Genomic DNA, 23,272 nt, shown 5'->3' with positions numbered 1-23,272 from the left:
ATATTAATTTAATAATCAATCACATAAATTTTTTATTAAGAGAATTAAAATAATTCTTTGAATAAATTCAAATTAAGAAAAGAAAAATATATTTTTATAAATAATTATTAAATTAGTTTAAGTTATTCTAAATTATTTGAAGTAAAAGTAAGTTAACCTTTTTTATTTACATAGATTAAAAACCATCAAATTAAATTAAGTGAAATTTATTCCTTTTTTTATTAAAAATTGGCATTTAAATAATTAATAATATTTATTGGTTATTTAATGTAATATGGGTTATTTTTTGAGAAAGTTGGTTTTCAAAAGTAATAGAAAATAATATAAATAACAGCGCTAATTAAAAATAAAATATATATTTCCATGATAAATTTTTAGATTACTTAATGATAATAATTTAAATAAATACACTGACTTTTATTTTAAATTAATTTAAAGGTAACTAAAAACGTTTATTTTTATTTTTATGTATTTATTTTCTATTCTCTCTGGAATTTATTTTCCAATTGATAATTGATTCACTCATTTAGTCATTAGAAATCTTTGGTTTTGTAAATTACCTAAATGTTTGGGAAATAAAAAATTATAAAAAATATCCTTAAGCATAATATTCAATCAAATCACCTCATTATTTTTAGATATTAGTAATTAAGATTTTATAATAAATAAGTAGAAAATAATTAATAATAAATAAAATTAACTTATCTATTAATATTAGAAATAGCTTTACCAAAAATGCAATAATCTTAGAGCTCTTACATTCCATAAACACATCAAAGTTTATCTTAACTTTAAACTTAATTCGGTATTATTAGTTCTTCTCCTAATTCAGGTTTAGGGTAACTTTCTACTGATATAGTGAAACCTACAACAGTTTACACATATTCTGGAACAAGTAATGGAGGAGTAGTTTAATTCAATGAATCAAATTCAATATTACCTCAAACAAATATTTACAGCTCTTTTGATCCATCTCTTAATAAGCAAGTAACTGTAACTACAACAACAGTGACTTAGCATAAAAGAACACCAAGCTAAAATTCTATTTAGTAACACTTTTTTATATTATTTGATACTTATTGAGGATAAATAATAAAAAAATATATTAATTAGGCAAAGTAAGAGTAGCATTCCTGAATACAATCCATACCAATATGCAGGTAAATTTAATGAATAAATTTATTAATTTTAATTTTTATGATCCTTCAATCATTTTATTAATTTAAAAACTTAGTTTAACAAGTAGCTCAATAGCCATTAGAAGAAGAAAAAGTTAAAAAAACAAACAACAAAAACGGTGGAGATTCAGATAGTTCTGATGATGAATAAAAGGAAGTAACTGAATTAAAATTCAGCAAAGTAATTAACTTTATTAAATCAAATATTTTTTAACAAATCTTTACTTAAAAAACAGAAAGTATGGAAAAAATCTTATATTTTGCTTGCTTAGAAGATAATAGAAGACCTAAATAACAAGCTAACTCTTAAAGATGCTCACATCTCTTAGCTTATCAAGGCAACTGACTTGAAAGACTAACAAATATAGTAAAAACTAAAAGTTTAAATCATTTTAATTATATAAAATACCTTTAAAATTAGATAATTGAGCATTGAAATTAATTAAATTCGTCAACAAAACGGATATTCTGTTAACGTGGTTAGTTAAAATTCTCAACAATACTTAGCTTTGCAAGCCTAGTTTGAGGATTTACTAAGAAAGTGTGAAGAGTTTGAATAAGACAATAGATAACTTGCTTAAATTGTTCAGTATAATAAAATTTTATTAATTTTTTTGAAAAAGAAAACATTTTAATATAAAAAGACACAAGGAAGAAGAAAAGTATGATTTGTTGAATAATATTTTCCTTTTGACTGCTTAATTAGAGGCTTAATCATCAGCAGGGTAACTTAAATTACTTTAATTTAATTAATATAATAATTAGCAAATTTAGAAGTTAATAAAATTATTTTTAAAATGCTTTAAAGCAAATTTTAGACAGTCGTTTTGTAATCAAACTTCTCTGCAGAAGCTGAAGTATGGAAATAAAAATGTGGATAACTTGAGGCAGAAATGTAATAGTTGAGGCTTTCATAAAGCAATCAGGTTAACTATTAAGTGGAAATTATAAATATGCAGTTAAAGTAAATTGATTATAAAAGCTAACAAAAATTAAAAATTTTAATTTTAAAGGGATAGAAACAACGAAATCGAGCGTCTAAAATAGCAACTTGCTTAAATTCAAAATAATTCTGAGAATTAAATCAGACTTGAGATTGAAAATAAGAGTTTGCAGTCTTAGATTTAAACTTTAAATGCTTAGATTTCTTCTTTGAACATTCAAATTCAATAGATTTAAGGGTCCTCGATTGAACTACAAAGCTCTATGCTTAAAATTAATACTTTAGAATTAAAAATAAAGGATTATGAAACCTAAATTTAAGTATTGTAAACTTAGATCAAATAGTCAGGTGGAAATAAGTAAAGACTTGAGGAAATGGAATAACAGCTCATCATTATGAATGATGAACTTCAAAAGAAATAATAAGAAATAAATGTATTGATTGATAGATGCAGAAATCTTGAAAACTAATTGTCCAATTTAAATGAAGTAGAAGGTTTAAAGAGATCTAATAAAGAAAAAGAAAGTAAGCTATAATAGTAGTAACTATGGATGGAGAACGAAATCAAAAATAGAGATGATAAAATCCAAGAACTTATGTAGAAATGTGCAAATTATGAACAATAAATTAGCGCTATGGAGTCTGCAAAGGGTAACACAGGCATGATGGAAGCCCATATTTAAGAATTGAACAATTAAATTTATAATCTTTCTCAATAATTAAAGATATAAAATATGGATTCAAATGATTTAAGAAGTCGCTGTGATAATTTAACTAGGTAATTAAGTGAAGCTGAGGCTAAATATTAAAATATCTCAGCTTAATTTTAAGAAAGCGAATATAACAATAAGGTTATTATTGGCCAAAATAATGACTTGGTCAATAAAGTATAATAACTAGAATCATAATTATCTTAATACAATGTTTAAATCAACTAAATTTACCTCTATGAAACATAATATAATCAATTATAAGGAAATTATTTTGAGTTACTTACTTAATTCGTTCTTATATGTTCTGCTTTAGAGTCTTAGTCAGGAAATAAACAACCTTCATTTGACATTAACTATCTCTAAAATAATGATATGGAAATGAAAATTCTCCGCTAAGATAACACTGACCTTGCAAATAAGTGCGTGATTCTACAAAACTAAATTAATTCAAAAGATTTGGAAACTTAATAAATTTTATTCAAATTTAACGAAATTGAAAAGAGTAACAAGATCATAATTGACTAAAATTCAGATCTTTAACGCCAACTCAGAGAAAAAGATTCTGAAATATTAGTCTTAAAAACAAACTAAACAAGGTATTCATAATTAATTATTCTTATAGATAAATTTAAGTTTATGTTTTAAATAGCTCAATTTAATTGATCACTCTCTAGCAAGAAGTTAGTGAATGGAAAGCCAAGTATGAATAATCGAAAAATGATATCTTAATTGTAGCTGAAAATGTAGAAAGATTAAAAGGTTTCTTAAATGAAAAAGATCAAGAAATGATTTAATGGAGGTAGAAATAAATATTTTTGATACCAATTATAAAAATGTTTTTTTGAATAAATTTAGGAACAAGGCTAACTAATAAACCTTTTTGGAAGGAGAAAACTCAAGACTAAGAATTCAAGTTTAGTAAATAATTTTTATTTCTAATAAAAATAAGTTAAATTTACTAAATTAAAATGCAGGAATTTAGAAGAAGAAATCAATATGCTAAAGAGAACAGATAGAATATCAGCTCCTGATAATAATCATTAGCTTATTTTACAATTGAGGTAAAATAATAAATGTAATTAAATGGCATTCAATTAATTTTATAATTAAAAGCCAAAGGGATTCAGAATTAGAAGAGCACAAAAAAAGACTCGCTGCCTATGCTTTAAAAAATGCAGAATTATAAGGAGAAGTAGAATTTTTAAAGACTAAAAAATTATCAGGTGCTCCTGATGATTTATCAATTGGTTCTTAAGCGTAAAAAAAATAAATATTTTTCTATTAAATTTTAATAATTTTATTTAATAGTGATAAAGATTAACTAATCCACAAGTACAGAATTGAAAATAAGAGGCTTAATGACGATTTACAATAATTGCAACAATTAATTAAGTAAATTTCTTATAAAATTAAATGCTTTTTATTAAAAATTTTAATAAAAGGATCCAATAGACAGAGATCAGATATCAAAAAGGAGTGTAAGAGTTTTTAAAAATATCAAATTTGTTAACTTTATTAAACATTTTACTTTTATAGAAAAGGTTGTGGGTATGGCTGTAATTGATTCTTTTGAGATTTTAGATAGAAAAATATTTTCTAACTAAAAATATGATTAAATATACTAAGTCTAAACAAACAAAAATATATATATATTTAGTTTTCTGCATAAAATTAATACAAAAATAACATTTCTTTATATAATGAAGGTATTTTTAATAATATTTTCAAAAAATTTAGTTTTTATTTTTTTAAGATTTTAAAAATATTTTTTATTCAAAATTTATGAAATAAAATAAAATTATATTTAATGTTTAGAAACTTTTATTGAAATTGATGAAGATTATTTATATTTTTATACTTTAAATAATAGATATTTTTTATCTAAATAATTATCTCTGAATCAGAAAATAAATAGAATCAGTTTATAAAACAATTTAAATATTTCAATTTAAAATTCATTCAATAATTTTCTTAAATTTGTAATTTGAGATATAGAAAAAATATATTGAAATTATTAATTTTAATAAATACTTTATAAAATTTAAGCAAAAAATTGTAGCAATTTTATTAAATTTTGCAGTAGTTTTATTTGTTTTTTTCCCACTTTTAATTCACTTAAAATATTTAATTTGTTAAACTCATATAAAATGTTTAAATTTACTCAAATTTACAAAAATACCCACATAATGTTTTTCTATATAAAAATATTTCATAGAAATCGTAGATAGTTAACAAACATGAATTAGTCAATTTGTATCTTATAGTTTAATGATATATTTAGATTGTATTTAGCAATAAAATTTATTTTGCATATGAAAAAATTTTAATAATAAAAAAATAGTTAAGAAATTTACAAATTATAAATGTATTGTTTATGTAGGAATTAATGATAAAGAACTTATTTGCTAAAGCTATAAATAATAAATGAATGTATGTATGGTGCTTGTTTATAAATGTATAATAAGTCCAGTATTAATCTCAGGCAAATATCAAAATAAAATTTATTATTCTAAATTATTTGTAGCTATTTCTGATCCAGTAAGGAAAAACTTTAGATAGCTTCAAAAGAAATAAAATAATCAATCAAATTATAAATTTAATTCAGCGAGCTCCAATCAATAAGTTCTTTATAGTGTTGCAAAAAATAATCTGGCTGATTTTATTTATGCTTGAATTTTTTATATAATATTTTTTATAAAAACTCAAATGTATAATGAACAATTCAAATACAAGCTAAGAAGTATCAGAAACTGATTTCAACTTAAGCATTTTTAAATGGATAGAAAAAATTCTAGAAAAAAATCAAAAATACTTTTGAGTTTTCTTATTTATGAATTTTAAATATCTTTTTCAGAAACAAAAGCATAAATATAAATTTAGCGTGTCTTAAATCATTTGAGTTATATTAGTATTTGTACTATAGAGTAAAATTTATTAACTTATAATTTAAGAAAGAAATTGCTTTCAAATTAAGTTATATATGTATCAAAGCATTCTTTATTTTATTTTAAAATTATAATAGCTTTAAAGAGAAAATACTTTGAGCAGTAGAATTTTACATATTTTTTTTCTCAAAGCTAGAATCTCCAAAAACGATAACTGCCAATTAAATTATTAAACATAGATTATTATATCTTTCTTAACTATGAGGTATGTAGATAACACAATATAATTAAAGATATTTGCTTGATCAAAAATAAGTATAAATAATTTTAGATCTAATACCTAATATAGTAGTTTTACCCAAATGTATTACATCCAAAACATCTTTTCTCCATATTTTATTATACTGAAATCATTTTTTTAGTTTATTATTCTAATTACTAATAAATGTGTATCCTATCAAAACTAATTCAAGTTTTTGGCTGAATTTCTAATGTTTTCCTTTGTGACGTAGTAGATAGAATAATATCTCTTGTACTATTATATATATATAAAAGAATTAAGCATTAACTTACATAAAACAGTTTTGATTCCAGAAAGATAATTGTTCAAAAGTTGATTTTGTGCAAATATTTGGTATTTCTCCAAAAAAAATGGAATGATAACACTTTTATTGCACTATGATTGTTAGTATTAAATACTTATTTCAAATTGCTTTGAAGAAAGAATATAAACACTAATTAAATTTTGAAGCTTTTGCAAATCTTTTTCTTTTTTATGTGATGATAAATCAAGATTTCAGAGTGAATTAATAAATTTTATTTCTATCTTTATAGTCAAGCAGATATTTTAGATAGATATCAGTATCTCTTTAAAAAATAAATATTCGTTGCTTGCTTCATAGTAAAAATGAAAAAAAATTCATACAGATGTAGTTTAACTGAAACTATCATAAAAAAATATTAAGGAAAATTAAGGAAAAGCTACCGATGAATTAAAACAAGAAGAAAAATGTGCAAATTTGAAATTTTGTCATATATTTAATAAGATTAATGATTTGTTTTTTTTTTTCAGTGCGTAAAGGAGAATGGAAAGATTAATAAATTAATAAGCAAACACTTATGAGAGGAAAAAATATCTTAATCAGTAGTTTTTGAAACAAAAATTATTGATAATTTTATTATGAAAAAAAATTGAAAATATGACTTTAGTTGTACTTAAAATGAGGAAAAACAATAATGACTGACTTATTATTTGCATGAAAATGGCATTGATATTGACTTAATTGGACTAATATGAATATTTATTCATGTGTGTGTGAGTGAGTGTGTGTGTATGTATGTGTATGTTTATGTTTATGAATGGCACTTTTATTAAGTAATTAACTAGATTCTTTTTATTTAATGGAAGAGCGGAGAAAAGGCTTAGAAACCCAAGCATTAAAATAAAATAAAAATAAATAAGAAAAAAATCTTTACTGAAAAAAAAGTAAAAAAAACTTGAATTTAGTTTCAGAGAAGAATAAAAAAATATAAAGATGCAACAAACTCCTCAAATAATCAGTAACTCATAAGTCTTTAACAAGAATGAGTTTTACCAAAAAGGATTTTTAACTCAATCTTAAATTAGTTAAACTCCCCATGGTATTCATTAGGTTACTACCACTGAATATCCTAAGGATTCCACCATTGTTAAATTGATTTCATCCAATGCTCCTGGTGCAGTCACCCAAGTTAGTCCTAGCTTCCAAGTTTAAAGCAGAGTCCGTGCTAGCAACAGACACTCAACTCCTCCTGGACATTCTAGAACCATCATTCGTCATAGCGAATCCCCTCTTAGATATGTCACTGAATCCATTTCTCCTGGTCGTACCACCACTTATCAAGATAGATAGATTCCTGTTGCTGCCGTCGTCAAAGAATAGATTCCTCTCTATATCATCGAATAACAAAGATAGCCAGTTCAAATCCAAGAAAGAGTTGTTGAAGTTGAAAAGCCTATCTATATTGAGAAGATAGTCGAAATAGCTACTGACTAAACCCTCTAAGTCCAATAATTGAGTGAAAGAATCCAATTGTAAATATTTCTTATTTATTCTAGTTTTTTATATTTTCTATTGCTTTTATATCAATTAACAAATGAGAGGTGACTGGTTCATCAATCCAAGATTGATTAAATTTTATTTTTGCAATAAAAACGGTGAATTAATCTAATATTAATCACTTTATTGTTATCCCATCAAAAATTTATTTTAAGCTGCAAGTATGTATGTATTAATGACTTAACTTGCTTAATAACAAATAGCATATAGAGGAGTCAGTCCATCCATCAATAATTTTATTTTCTTTTAATAAACTTTAATTGATCATTTTCTTTATTAATGCAAATTAGATTAGAATAAACTAACTAGTAACTCGCTTAAGAACTTGAACTTTATAAAAACCAAACACCACAATAACCTCAAGTTATCCAAGTAGAAAATAACGAAAGAATTATTTTATTAGAAAGAGAAATCGAACGTTTACAAGAAGAAGGCGAAAAAAGAAAGAAGGCTGGCAGATAGAATGAGAGTGAAATGTTAAAAGCTAACAATGACCGTGAAGAAAAGATTAGAGAACTCATAGCTCAAATTGAATAATTACACGCTCTCTTGAACGAAAAGTAAGAATAAATTAATAGCCTCAACATCAGAATCACCCAAATCCAAAACAATGAAGTTCGTCAAAGCGATGCTCGTTCTAACGATTACATGTCAAAGATTAACACTCTTACTTTAGAAATCGAAAGACTCACCAAGCAAATGAAGTAAATTATTAAGCAAACTATATTATAACAAACTTATACTTCTTGTCTCTCTCACTCACTATTTTCTACTCTCCTTCTTTATAGAATAATAATAGCCAAAGTAGAAAAAGTGATGATAGAAAATAAGTTTAATTAAATTTGACAAAGCAAATAAAAAAATAAATGCTTGAATATTTAATTTATTAAGTATATTACAAATAAATAAACTAACTGACTTGCTTTTATTATCAATTAATAGATTAAGCCGTGAGTAATACGATGAAGATATGTAAGCCAAGCAAGCTTAGATTCTCGGTCTTAATAGCAAGCTTTCGGAATACGAAAATAGATTTGTCTTCCTTAATGCCGAGTTAGAAAGACTTAGAAACAATCAAAGCGACAACGTCAGAATTAACTAATTGGAAACCAGAATTAGAGAATTAGAAATTATCATCTAACAAAAGGATGGCTAACTCAATGATTGGAGATCCAAGTTCGCTGAAATGGAAAAGGCATTGACCATTTATAAGCAATACGAAAGCAAGCTTTATGAATGTGAAAACGTCAATAACTAACTCAGAAAAAAGATTGAAGAACTCATGTTTGAAATCGATAGATTAAATAACTTAGTCAACCAAAAGGAAAGCGAACTCCAACGTTTGAGACTTGAAGTCAACAGCTTGACTGTCAACATCAGATAATCTGGAGTTAACTAATAAGAAGAAATTAACAGATTAAATGCCCTCGTCTAAGAGCGTAACTAATAAATCCAATTCTTAAACCAAAAGGTTTCTGCTTTTGAAGATAGAATTCGTGAACAAGAAGGTCTCATCCTTTAATTATAAAAAACCATTCAAGATTTACAAGGTCAACTTGAAAATAACGAAAGAGTAAAGAGATCTGCAAAGAATGACAATTAATAATTAGAAGACAAGATTAACTAATTGACTCAAGAAAATGCTCGTTTAATTGATTAAATTCGTCTTAGAGATGAAGAAATTTCCAAGCTTAGAGTATAATACACTCAATTCTCTCAATATGAAATTAAGCTTTAAGAATGTGAAATTAACAATGCTCAACTCAGAAAGAGAATTGAAGACCTTTACCAAGAAGGAGTAAAGAAGTCATAAAGAATCACTGAACTTGAATAAGCTCTTCGCGAAAGTGGAAGCTTATAAGAAAAGCTTCTTGCTGCCAATCAAGCCATCGAAGCCCTCTAACGTAGAAATAGCTAACTTGAAAACGAATTAAATTAAGCTCGTTTGAGAATTAACGAATTAGAAAACTCCAGCAGAACTATTTAAGAACTCCAAATTCGTATTCAATCATTAATTGAATCTAACGAACGTCTCAACCAACTCGTCAATCAAAAGGAAGCTGAACTCCAAAAATTAAGACTTGAAGTCAATCAATTAAATATCCGTATCACCTAAGTCGGTGCTAGCAGCGAAGAACTTAACTTAAGAATTCGTGAAATTGAATAACTTAAATAGAGAATCAGAGAGCTTGAACAACAACTTATCAATTTACGTACTTTTGAAAGCAGATATGCTGAATTAGAGTAAGTAAACATTTAACTTCGTTAACAAATTGAAGTACTCTAAAGAGCTCTTTAAGACTTACAAAACTAAGTCAATGATGAAAAGGTCAAGAAATCAAGACAACAAAACAATCTTGATGATGCCATCCGTGATAGAAAGTCTCTTGAAGAAAAGTTGGTACACTTGACTACTTAAGTTGACTTCATGAACAGAAAGATCCAAGGCTTAGAATAAGAAAACGCTAATCTCCGTCAACGTAACTCTTAATTAGAATCTGCCAGTATCACTATCACTACATTGGAAGGAAGAATCGGTCAACTCACCCAAACCATTGAAAACCTTAACAGAATCATTGTTGAAAAGGACTAACAACTCAACAATATCCGTTAAGAAAACAGCCAACTCCAAATCAACATCCGTCAATCTGGTGTTAACCAAGAAGAAGTTCTCCGTCTCCGTCGTGAAATCGATGAATTAAAGAGACTCCTCCAAGAAAAGGAAACCATAATTATTCAACTCCGTCCTTACTAAGAAAAGCTTATTGAATGCGAAAAGAATAATGCTGAATTACGTATCCGCATTGAATAGGTAATCAACCAATACAATGATGAAAACGTTAAGAGATCTCGTGTTAATGCTTCTGCTGAATAAGCTTAACGTGAAAAGGCTCTCCTTGAAAGCTAAATCTCATAATTGAAAATCACCATTGAAAACTTAAGCAAAAACCAAATCTTGCAAGATTAGGAATTACAAAAGTTACGTTTAAGAAACTCTGAATTAGAAAATGTTACTAGATCTTCTGGTACTTATGAAATTAAGATCACTGCTCTCTCTGAAGAAGTTAGCAAGCTCAGAGCCCTCTTAGCTTAAAAGGACAATGAAATCAATCAACTCAGACTTGAAAATCAAAACCTTGCCCTTAGCACTCGTCAATCTCAAGTCTTCTAACAAGAAGTTAATCGTTTACAAGAATCTGTTAACAGATTGAGCAGAGAAAACGAAGAACTCAGATCTCGTATCCGTGAAATGGAAATCGTTATCTTATAACTTAAGTAGAGAGAATAAAGAATCAATGATCTTGAAAACGAAAATGCTCAACTCCGTAGAAGAATCGAAGATTTACTCGGCTAAGTCAATGACGAAAAGGTTAAGAAGTCTGCTAAAGATAACAGATCTGAATAAGAATTAGCTGAACTCAGAGCCAAGCTTGCTGAATCTCAAAACAACAACCAAAAGCTCGTTTTTGAAAACACTCGTTTGAGCGAATAACTCTAACTCATTGCTAAGGACAATGAAAAGCTTCGTCAAACCATTATTCAACTTGAATAAACTCTTGCTTCATACAAGACATTTGAACTTAAGGTACAACAATACGAAAGAACAATTGCTGAATTGAACTAGAGAGTCTAAGAACTTATCACCTAAGTCACTGAAATTAATGATGACAGACTTAAGAAACAAAGAATTATTGCTGAAAATGAAGCCAAATTGAAATAATTCGACTTATTATAAGAAAGAAACAACCAACTCAATCAATAGATTGATCAACTCAACATTAGAATCAGACAGTAAAACTTAATTTTGCAAATTATAATATAAATATTTAATGAATTTTTTTAATAAAAATAGATTGGAAAGCTAACTTGCTCAATATGCCCAATTCAGCAACCTCGCTCAATAGAACGAATAACTTATTGCTAGAGTTAAAATGTAATAATTTAATAAATTTTTTTTGTTTTGTTTATTAAAATAATATTTTAAAATATAGATTGGAATAAGAAAACACTACATTAGTTCTTAAAATCAAGGAAATAAGCAGCTTATTCTTGGAATGGAGTTCTACTTATTCTAAGATCCAAGGCTACAACCAATTAGTAGAACGTCTCAATCAATCTATTTCTCAAATCTAAATTAGCTCTTCTTAAAGCATCGTTAGATACTCCACTCAAGTTCCTAGAAACTGAGAAGTGATTCGATTTGATGCAAAAATAAATTCTGAGTTGATATTGATTGAATGATAACCAAACAATTACAACAACAACAACAACAAAATTATTATATAATAACACAAATTTAATAAAGATATAAAAAAAGTATTACATTAAATCCTTTTCTGTCGAAAAGAAAATAAATATATCATAAAATATTACTACATTTTTTAGAAATTTTATCAATATGAGCTATTTTTATTATTGTTGCATTTACATCTTAAATCTATTTTTCCTTTATAAGAATTTAATTTTTAATACAATTTTATTTTATGATTTTTACATATATTTTTCCATCAATATTAAAAAGATGCGATGTAGTTTATCTGGTTTAAATAAAGCTTATTTTAACTTTAATTAATTTTTAAATATTCAATTTAAATTTTTAAAAGAAAATTAACAAAATTTCTTATCAGATAAACTGAATTAATTAATCTTTTTATTGTTCTAATTATATATTTATTTAAATTCAAAGATATAAAATAAATATTTAATTATGTCTTTGTTCATATTTTGAAAAAAAAACTCGATTTGGTATTTTATTAGCTAAACCATAGTATTTAATAAAGTAAAAAGAAATAATTTTTTATTTAAAATAAGCAATTACTTAAGCATTTAATTAAATATTTTTAATCACTAAAGAGGATCAAATGCCACAATTATATATTTTGTTTGAGAAAAAAATAAGATTTATCTCAAAATTGGAATGATAAAAAAGAAGATTTTAGAGAAACATTTTAAAAATAGTTAAATAAATTTGATAAAAATAGATTTTCTCCCGTTATTTTAATAGTATTGAAGTACATACTAATTCGAGAATAAAAATATATATATAAACTCTATTTGTATATATTATATATATGTATTTATATAAGCTTATTTAAGAAATTCTATAATTATTTGTCTTTTGAGCTATCATCCTCATAAATTTGAAATTATAAATAGTTTCCCAATTCTTCTAACTATTTTTGATTATCACCTTTAATCTTCCTAGATGCTTCATCCACTTTTACTGCTCGATGCTCCATACCTTCAAGTTGCATAAACATGGAGAATTTCTCAGATGTTAACAGCTTGTGGTTAGAAACTAGAGCTCCTTAAGCTGCTTAGTTAGCACCTTCTTTGAATTATTCTTAAAGAGAGAAGAGTTAACAATTGAGCGAATAAATAAATATTACTTAAAGAAAATCAAAGAATACTTTTGAAAGTACATACTTTTTAAAAAGCGGTTCAAGATCTTTACAGCCTGAAAAACAAGAATTAAGGTTAGTAATCAATGAGTGATTGGTTGTTTAAGAAGTTTACAAAGAGTTGATAAACATTTTTTTTTATGACCTAGCTAGCGATTATGTTTTTACTATAAATTATTGATTTATTTATTGATACGAGCATCTTCAAAATGATTTAACAGTTGAGTTATCATACTTTTCTTATTACAAACTAACTAACTTATCTTAAAAATGAGAGAAACCACAAACAAATAAGATCGCCTTTGGGAAAAGATAAATTAATCTTCCCTCATTTCTTTCTTTGATACATTTACACATACCTCCTTTTGTTGCTATATATAGATTTCCTCTGCTTCGAAAAATCAAAATGTAATGAACACTTCTACTATATAAAAGGCAAGAGGAGTTAATGAAAAAAAATAAAAAAATTGAAATATTCAGTAATTATTTCAAAAATAGATGATGAAGTAGATTTTATCTATTTTCTAGGCGATTTTTTTGTATGCATGCATGTATGAATGTTTGTTTATTTATTTGTTTGTTTGATAGATTATTGATGATAATGATGATGGGTTAGGATGTAGAGAACTTGAGAAAAGTAAATGTTAAAACCATAGAAGAATGATCAAGCTTTGCTTAATTAATGGTGGGCTTTAGAATTGAGAAATGGTATATACTTTAAACATTTTTTGCCAAGAAAATAGCTCAAATAACTATAATTATAGGTAGAGAAGAGAGTGCTTAATTAAATATTATTATTGTTTGTTTGCTTTTTATTTTCGAATTTTCTGAATTTTGATATCCAGCTTTGCCTAATTTTTTATGCTTTTTCATTTATTTTTGGGAGGTGGTAGATATTAATCTAGCAAGCTAGATACTTTATTAGAGGAGGATAAAATTTTTTTCTCCTCAATTAGTCTTGAACTAAGCTTATTGCTATTAGGTGGCAAGCTATTGTTGCATGTAGTAAGTAGGATCAAGTACGTTACCAGAATACATACCCATTTGTTAGTATGAGGGCATGTAAGCTTAACTAAGTTATTACTATTAACTGTAGAACATCTGAGCATTAGTGTAAATGGTATTGTATAACCCCTTTTCTTCTTCAGTTCTTTTTGGGTCCTTCATAATGTCAGAGATGATATTAAAGGCTCCCTTTTGATCACAGTTACGAGCAATTTGTTAAGCATATTGCAACTTTTAAATGATCTAGGGATCGTTGGGGAAAACGTGCTCTAAATTTTGTAAAATTGAAATTAGGAGAATGGAATCAGTAAATTTATTATGTTGAGGCAAATATTGCATAGGATTAACGAATTAGCTATACTGTAAATCCTGATCGCCATGAGCAAAGCAGCAAGCGTGCTAGTTCTTGCAGAAACCCTTTTCGAAGTAGCGGCACTTGACTGTTTTAAAATTGTTGCAGACAACTTTGGGTTGTTGAGGAATGTTGTTGGGGAGGGGATCATTGACATTTCTCATTTCATCTTAACCGTGAGCGAAGTGACAAGTATTTCCCAGTTGACAGTTACCGTTTCTAAAATGTCTGCAAATACTGGTTTTATACTTACCGCTATTGGAAGGGTTAATATGCATTATTTGAGTGCGAGCGGTTTGACTATTGCTGCTTTGGTTGGAGTTGTTTTGATTGGAAATGTAAACCTACTAACCAATATCATAATTAGAAGCTTAAAAAGATTGGGGTTATTGAGAATAAATATTCTAGTGAGCCATTGCGTGTCTTTCTTTATTATATGTATCTATAAGTAATTCTATATATATAATATTAAAATGATATGCTTTTATATACTTAAAGTTCTAATTTTATAAACTTTACTCTACTATAATTTATATATAAGTGATGTTATATATATATAAAGATAAAAAACTAGTGATTTTTTTTTTTTGACTGTTTGTCTTTCTTTTTGATTTTTTCTCCTTTTAAATTTACAATGTTTCTTTTCCTATTTATATAGATAATACTTTAATTTTTTATTTTTGCTTTCCATGTATTTTACTATCTCTCTCTCATTCAAAATTTTACTCTAAATTTTAAATCAATCAATCATTCATACATATCCTATAGATACAAATTTACTAATAAAAGAAAAGCAAACTATCAAACCATTCTAAATACACACACACATACATATAAGATTCATTTAATTTTTCATTCATTCATTCAATAGTTGTTTATTTGCTTGTCTATTTATTTATATAAATCAAGGATTTTTGTATCTCCAAGTCATCTATACTATTTTCAATCTTTTTACTTTACTTTTTCTATTTAATATCTAATTTTTTCTAAAGTTTTTATTAAAAGATCCTAAAATATTAAAGATAACAAGAAGGCATACTCATATAAATAAATACATACATACTCTATATTTCAAATAAAAGCTTTTTTATTGAATAAAAATGAAATTTTATTACTAACGTGTCTACTTTATTGATAAAATTTAGAAATAGAAAATGTTTCTAAGAATAGGTACGCTTTCTAAAATATTACTAATAAATTTTATTTACTCAAACACATAAAAGGGGAGGTATTCCATTTGAACAATCAACAAATTCAATAAATAAAATAAAAATTTCACAAAAAACAATAAAAAAATAGTTTAAAAATAAAAACTTTTTTTAAAAACTTTATTCATACCTAGATTTTTTAAAGTCAAAAATTTAATTTAAATTATTAGAATTAATTAAAATAAGCAATCAATAAATTTAATATTTTATTTATTTATTTATTAGCTGAGCAATTTAAATGTGTGTATTGAGAATCTTTTCATTTCAAAATTTAAATTTTAATTAGTAGTAATCAAAAAAGAAAAACTGTAATTAGATTTTAAATTTTAATTAAAAATAGTTGTGTTAAATTTATCTTCCTTTTAGTAAATTAATTTACTTCATTTATAAATAAAATATTACTTAATTTAAAATGAATTAATTACATATTGTTACTTATGATTTCAAATTTAATTCAAAAAAAGCTAATTAAATGAATTTTAAATACATATGCTATTTTATTAATTGATTTAATACTTTTTTTTTAATTTTTGTTGATTTGGTATTTTTATTTATTTATTTATTTAGGTTTATTATTTAAAAAAATAAATTTGATTTATTTACAAAATTACAGTAATGATTTACAGGGATAGATAAGTATGTTTATTACTATTTAGTTAAATAATGGGTTTGTTGATGATGAAGATATTAGATTTTGGGATACTTAAAATTAGTTTAACCAGTTTAAATAAGATTAAAAATAGTATAGTCCATACATAAACAAAAAGAAGTGAATTATATTATTTTATATTTTTTATTTATGAGAGCTTTTGAAGGATTTATATAATCAACCGAAAAGATCACCCATGTCCAAATCTTCTTCGGGTTCAGCAGGCTTTTCTTCAACTAAAATTTATTAAAAATATTTATTAATTTCAATTTTTTATGTAATATAAATAAAATTTTCTTACCGACGGGCTTAGCGGCAGCCTTGGTTTCAGTCTTAGCAGCGGGAGCAGAGACAGCAACAGCTTGACCAGCATTTTCAATTTCCTTGAACTTGTAACCAGTTTCCATACCGATGGCAGCAAGATCCTTGAAAGCATTTTGGATGAAGTGAGGAACGGAGGGAGCAGTGACGTATCCGGTGGCGAGGGAGACGGCAGCGATTCTTAAGGTGTTTTGGGCGAAAGCATCCAAAATAACGCTGGGACTGATAGACAAGACTTCTTCAGTTAAGATTTCACCGTTGTCGTAGTCAGAGAAACACTTCATACCATAAGAGAAGGGTTGGATGTTCATCTTTTCCAAGAGAGAAACTTCGGAGTTACCGATCTTCTTACCCTTAGTACAGACCTAGACTTCCTTGGTAATTTCAATTTGACCCTTTTGAATCTTGGTGGAGATAGACAAGGCGTGGAAGAAGTTAATTTATGAGGGATCCATACCAGTGGGGCCAGGAGGAATCATGACGTCCTTTTGGGCAACAGTACCAACTCTAGCAGGAGCGGGAACAACGAAGGATTCAATCTTGGGCTTTAAGGCGAAGATGGGGTCGTTGTGGAAAACGTAAGCAATCTTGTTCTTTAAGTGAGGAATCAAGGAAGCAAGTTAGGGCTTGGGAGCACCGAATTGTCTGTACCAGTCGTACTTGGAGTCAGTGGGTAAATCAGCAGACTTAAGTTAGACAGCCTTTCTAACGACGGTCTATTTAATTAATTTAGAAATTGAGTTAAAATAAATATTTAAAATTTTTGTTTGCTGGTAGAAATATTTTTTTTTCAAAAAAATAAAATATGGTTAAGAATATATTAAGTGTTTTAATAGTTTGCTAAAATTTTGTTCATAAATTAAACTCTAAAATGCTCATCTTCTTTCTTCACCAAGTTTACCACTTCGTTTTATGCTTAAATTAGCACATTTTCTAAAAATTTATATTTGATTCTATGGTTCTAAAGTATTATTTAGAAATTTTTGGATTTGGATTGATAGATAGATATTACAGTTAAGTCTAATTAATTATTAATGGTTGATTTATTGTTTGTTTGTTTCATACTATCTTTATTTATTTATTTTTTGATATAATTAACACCTTCGAAAGTTAATTAGCTAATGATTTGTTATTATTATGGATGGCTTCACCAAAAGAATAAAATCTCGTTATTTACTATTTATTTTGTTGACAGATTTATTCTTCTACTTATATGTATGTATGTGGTGATAAAAGTAGTTTTTTAATATGAGGTCAGACAAATTAATTTAGTATAATTTTCACTATGAAAAATGAAATTTAAATTCGAAGGACTAACAGACATTTTTGCATTAAGCTGCAAGCAAACAATGATAGGTTATTTCTACCTAATATTTGGTTTATGCGCTGCTTGCTTGCTAATTTAGTTTAAAATGTTCTTATTTTTTACAAAACGCTTCATCTATCCTTTAATTGTTATGAAACTTTCAAATAGATTGATTAATCAAATATACTCCGCTTTTGAAGTTTCTACCTTTGTATCTTCAAACTTATTACCTACCATTCCTTCCACCACATGCTTTGATAAATATTTACTATGAAGATCCTTATGATCTTAAAAATCTTTCCTTTTTCAACATAATTCACGCTTTCTTTCTTTTGTTTTTAATTTTTAGCCTCCTTTCTAATACAAGATATTTTTCTTAATTTTGACTAATAATATCTCTGAAAAATAACAAATAATTTAATCTTCGCTATTTACCAAAACTATTTAATAGCTATATTTTTTGCTTAGTAAGCAATCCATATTGAAGGAGAAGAGCGATTATTCTGCTTTTTCACTCAGCATATCTATTTGATGTTGCATTGCTTTTTAAAATTAACTAGAAATTTATGTTTGATGCTAATTTTTTAGCTCGAGAAAGATTATGTGAAGCTTTCATGTCGAGAGTGTATTTTATTAATCAATTAATGATTTTGAATAGATTAATAGGTAGGTAGGTTGATTGATTGATTGGAGTTTAAGGTAGATTGGCTGGTTATTAAGTAGATAAATTTGATTATGATTTCTAATTTGAAAGTCCGCATCTTTGAAGATTTTGAATTTTTAGATTAAACCTGTGCTAATTAAGTGTTGAAGGTTGAAGGGTTGAAGATGAACATGATGATTTATGATACAAAAATATAAGTACAAAAAAAAATAAATTCTTACATTCTTTCCGATAACCATGATGTTGTTGCTACCGAGAGATCTTCTGATTTATTGGAGTTGTAAAGAACCAACGTTTTCCAAGGTACAGAGAGCGATGGAGTCGTACTTGGAAAGTAATTCGTAGAATCTTCTGATGAAAGCGTCCTTCTTAGCTTTCTTGTCAACTTTAGCAGGAGGCATTTTTACTTTTTCTTTTCTTACTTCTTATTATTTTTATTAAGGTCAAATTTCTTTATCCTTTCTTTGTTTCTTAATTTTTGATTTATTTTAGATACAATCTATCCTTTTAAATTACCCTCACTTCTCTCTATATTTTTAAACAATCCCCTCAAAACTATCCTTTTTAATTAATTTTTACTCTCTCTTGTTTGTACATATAGATTCTAACATTAATCACTTGGTTTTTTTAACACTTTTCTCCCCTCTTCTTTATTTATTTATTAATTATCCTAAGCAATTCATCTCCCACCGAAATAATCAAGTATAAGAATTTTAATTAATAATTAAAATTTATAATAATTCTCGCCTTTCACCAAATAGGAATATATTAGAATTTCTCTGTAAAATATATTCTTTTAAGATTCAATATGTCAAAATTTATTGAGAAATGTAAAAGACAAATCGGTTATAAAAAAAATATTATTTGTCGACACTTTTAATTGATTTAAATAGCAACTTTACTTCTTAGAGTGCCTTTATGTTGTATTTATTTGCTTGCCTTCTTAGCTTTTATTTTTTCCTTCTTCTTGTGCTTTTACATATTAAATTTATACTCTCGTCTTTCATCAAATTTAATTTATTAATCCTAACAATAATTCGCTTGTATTTACAAACATAATTAATAAAATTAATTTAATTTTTTATTTTTCTTAATTTCTAATTATAACTATTTTATACTTATAATATTTTATAAATCCCCTCAGAATTATGAATTCATTAAAAATTTAAATTTAATTTAATTTCTTGGGGATCTCAAACAACTTGAATAAGAAGAGATCATTTTTTTTAGAAGTTAAATACTATTTCATAAATAAAATATTTTCTAAAGTAATAATTAAAATTATTCAAACATAATTAATTCATTATCTTCATTAAAATAATTCAATAATAATAATTTTTATAAAAGCTATTTAAGAACTAATAGCCGCCACTCAAATATGTTTTTTTTATTTTTGTTATAATGAAAAACTGGTTTTATTGATTTAGTATCAAAACCAACCAACTAAATAAATAAATAATGCTCTAATTGACATAAAACTCCTAAACTTGAAATGTTTTATTTTAAATTCAAAAACCTTTTCAAAAAAAATCAAAATACTTTTAATTAAATTATAAAAAATGTAAAATTTAAATATTTTTCTAATTAAAATTAATTATTTATGTGTATTTTATAAAATAATTTGCCAATAATTTAGAAAAATAGAATTGAAAATTCAAACCAAAGTTTTGTAAAATAAATAAGTTTATCTGATCTTTAAATTTATTTTTTTTTTGGTTTTAAAATGAATAAAAATAATTTAATTAAAATTTAATAATAAAATATTTAAAATATTTTAATATTTTAAATAGCCATACCATAGTTATTTAAAAATCATTGAGAATTATAAAATTTAGTTTTGTTTTTTATTTTTTAAATGAAATATAAATTAATTAATTTATTAATTATTTTAAATAAAATAAATTTGAATAATTTTCAATACCTAATGAAACTTAACTTCTTATAACTTTGTTGCAAAACTCCATCTTTTAAAGTAACTTATTTTTCGTTTGATTCAAATAACACTAAAATATCTCACTTTAGCCTCTAAAATTTAAAGAATAATATTAGCTTGGTAAGTATTATAATCATAATCGTATAATAGTGCTTTGAGTAAAATAGAAATAAAGAAAAAATAACTAAATTAACACAAAATGGTTTCTAGAACAATTTTTACATATTACTAAAAATTTTTTTTAGTGAATAAATATGAGTGAGTATTAATAATTTTTTATTTTTCAAATTATGTATTTTCTTTTAATAAGAATTTATAGAAATTTTATTTATAAATAAATTTTTAATTACTCACTTAACTTATAAATCTCTTTCATTTGATAGTTAAAATAACGAAAAAATCTGTAAAAATAATTAAATTACTCTGCAACAAATAAAAATAGATTTTCACATTCAAAGATTCAAAAAATAATTTGTTTGTTAGATGTACTCTTATTCAAATTTCATTATTTGAGCATTATAAATTAGTTATCAGAAAATCTTGATATTTAAATAAAACTAATAACTAAAAAATTCAATAAGAAATAATCAAAATATTGTTTCTTTAATAAATTTAAAACCTAGTTTTTTGCTGATAAGACGAAATCTTGATTGAAATTATTATAACATTAGTAAACCAATATTATGAAATACGAAATAATTTAAATTATCTTAATTACTTTTTTCAGTAAATTAATATTTTTTGGAGTTTTTTATTTTAAAATAGAAATATTTATGTGAAGTAGATAGCATTCAAAAAGATATGGATAGATATTTCTTTCCTTATTCATGCTAGAAATCTCAATCGTAAAAAAATGAAATCTCTTTAAATAATTATTTTTGAGTCAATTTAAAATACAATTTTTTTCTGATAAGAAGTAATTAGTAGGTATTGAGATTAAATAAGAAAATCATAATGATGATATTTTCATAGATAGATAATAAAACACATTTTCTCAATTAATTTGACAAATAATTGTGGTTTAAAAAGTTATTTATTTCAAATCAGAAATATATAATTTTTATAATCCTTAAATTTGAAAAGAAATAAATAAAACTAATATTAATTAAATAAATAAATATATACTGTATACATATATATATATATATAATTATAATGGGATCCTAGTTTTACGATGAAATTAGAAAGAAATCTAATGAAAGTGATATTATAAAAATTATCGGTTCTATGGGTTATTAGTCTTTTGACTCTTATTACCTCAAAAAAGTGCTGGGTCACAGATCTAGCTATAGTATTATGAGAGCTCTTGTTGATAATAGATGTGTTAATCGACTTTCATTCAGGGACTTTATCGAGATATTGGATATGGTAGATACCAATAACTTTATTAATATATTCATAAATTATATTCCTCTAGAAAGGTGTTCAGGTGGCCTTGAATTTAAAGAATCAGCTTCAACTATTCATTCGAACTGTAACACTAGTGAAATATGCAGAAGGCTTCCTAGCTGCATTAAATTTAGTCAAACTTAATTTGCTGAACTTGTAAATTACAGTTACAATAAAATGTCACTTATCAGAAATGTTGTAGATTATGACCATTTATACTCTATTTCAACAAGTAAAGTGAAAGATGTTTTAAAATCAATATCTGATGAATCTTAAAAGTTAGAGTGCTTATAACTCTTACAAAGATTTACTACTAAAGATAGCTCTGCTGTAAATATATTAGAATAATTTAGAAATGATGATGGAAAATAAAAGGCTGCAAGTATTTTGGGAATAAATTATTAACCCTCTAATAAAGATAGTAACCAATCCTCATCGAATCAATAGTGCCAAAATTCATCAGAATAATATGATTAACATAATTTTCAATCATAAAATTAGTAATAATCTATTCAACAAGATGAAGAATAAAAAAATAAAGAAATTATTCGTAAGTAAATTGAAGAAGATTATGCATAATTACTGGTTTTAAAATAAAAAATACAAGTGAAAATGAGAGAATATGACTAATTACTAGAGAAAGCAAAATAAAAAAGCCTTTCTGTTACTTTATCTGATATTTAATGTTAAGAAATAAACAAAAATGGAATGAATTAAATGAATAAGGTTTAAAGTATGGTAGGATAATAAATTGTTTTATTAAAATATGAGTTAATAATTGCAATGTTTGAAAAAATTCCATTATTATTATAGAACTAAATTGTATTTACTTCAAATATGGTATAGGCAATGGAAAGATAACTTACAATTTAAGAAAAAAAAGGTTAGGAAAAGGAAATATATAGAGCAGTTTATTTGAATGAAAACCCTGAATATGATGAATTACTTAAATAACATATTAATACTCAAAGTAAAATACTAAAGGCTTTAACTTAATATTAGTGGGATGAAAGCAGTAAAGAATATAAAAAAGAAATTATAAAAGAAGCACTCTTAGATATAGTGAATTGTTAGTGATAATATTTTTCAGGGTTAATCAGAAGGACAATCTATCTATGTAAAAGCATTTAAACTTTATTTTCATATATTTTTAACTTAAAATTAAGATTTTAATATAGTAATGAATGAATGAATAATCTAATATTAAAACTAATTCTAAATTTGT

General features: G+C 25.1%; 6 protein-coding genes across 6 annotated transcripts; 3 read left to right on the top strand and 3 right to left on the bottom strand. All coding sequences in view use genetic code 6, as the record gives it.

Moving 5' to 3' along the window:
• Positions 1-606: 606 nt before the first annotated feature.
• Positions 607-4,398, top strand: TTHERM_00637030 (hypothetical protein; the record flags this gene model as incomplete). The annotated part of the gene is made up of 15 exons (XM_001032364.3): positions 607-1,049; positions 1,114-1,160; positions 1,235-1,359; positions 1,415-1,545; positions 1,600-1,767; positions 1,823-1,903; positions 1,987-2,142; positions 2,192-3,430; positions 3,484-3,633; positions 3,690-3,752; positions 3,809-3,895; positions 3,948-4,091; positions 4,143-4,226; positions 4,277-4,312; positions 4,371-4,398. Exons 1-15 carry the CDS (start codon positions 736-738, stop codon positions 4,396-4,398), a joined length of 2,853 nt encoding a protein of 950 aa, XP_001032364.2. The 5' UTR covers positions 607-735.
• A 2,658-nt stretch (positions 4,399-7,056) lies between these two features.
• Positions 7,057-12,006, top strand: TTHERM_00637010 (hypothetical protein; the record flags this gene model as incomplete). Its single annotated transcript, XM_001032362.2, has 5 exons — positions 7,057-7,793; positions 8,109-8,522; positions 8,761-11,610; positions 11,672-11,752; positions 11,811-12,006. 5 exons carry the CDS (start codon positions 7,057-7,059, stop codon positions 12,004-12,006), a joined length of 4,278 nt encoding a protein of 1,425 aa, XP_001032362.2.
• Positions 12,007-12,792: 786 nt separating this feature from the next.
• TTHERM_00636980 (zinc finger protein) lies at positions 12,793-15,625 on the bottom strand. The gene is made up of 2 exons (XM_001032359.4): positions 15,097-15,625; positions 12,793-15,031 (listed from the first exon to the last, which is right to left on the bottom strand). The coding sequence occupies exons 1-2, from the start codon at positions 15,266-15,268 to the stop codon at positions 14,169-14,171; spliced, it is 1,035 nt and encodes a 344-aa protein (XP_001032359.4). The 5' UTR covers positions 15,269-15,625; the 3' UTR covers positions 12,793-14,168.
• On the top strand, positions 13,078-13,314 carry TTHERM_00637000 (hypothetical protein; the record flags this gene model as incomplete). Its single annotated transcript, XM_001032361.1, has 1 exon — positions 13,078-13,314. The coding sequence occupies one exon, from the start codon at positions 13,078-13,080 to the stop codon at positions 13,312-13,314; it is 237 nt and encodes a 78-aa protein (XP_001032361.1).
• A 986-nt stretch (positions 15,626-16,611) lies between the features above and the next one.
• Positions 16,612-19,126, bottom strand: TTHERM_00636970 (60S acidic ribosomal protein P0; the record flags this gene model as incomplete). The annotated part of the gene is made up of 3 exons (XM_001032358.3): positions 16,612-16,670; positions 16,736-17,471; positions 18,947-19,126. 3 exons carry the CDS (start codon positions 19,124-19,126, stop codon positions 16,612-16,614), a joined length of 975 nt encoding a protein of 324 aa, XP_001032358.2.
• A 3,108-nt stretch (positions 19,127-22,234) lies between these two features.
• Positions 22,235-22,849, bottom strand: TTHERM_000636937 (transmembrane protein, putative; the record flags this gene model as incomplete). Its single annotated transcript, XM_012799039.1, has 1 exon — positions 22,235-22,849. One exon carries the CDS (start codon positions 22,847-22,849, stop codon positions 22,235-22,237), a length of 615 nt encoding a protein of 204 aa, XP_012654493.1.
• Positions 22,850-23,272: the final 423 nt, after the last annotated feature.

This window comes from Tetrahymena thermophila, assembly GCF_000189635.1.
Source record: "Tetrahymena thermophila SB210 genomic scaffold scf_8254528, whole genome shotgun sequence".
Taxonomy (NCBI): Eukaryota; Ciliophora; class Oligohymenophorea; order Hymenostomatida; family Tetrahymenidae; genus Tetrahymena; species Tetrahymena thermophila.
This window is presented reverse-complemented; position numbering and strand designations above follow the sequence as displayed.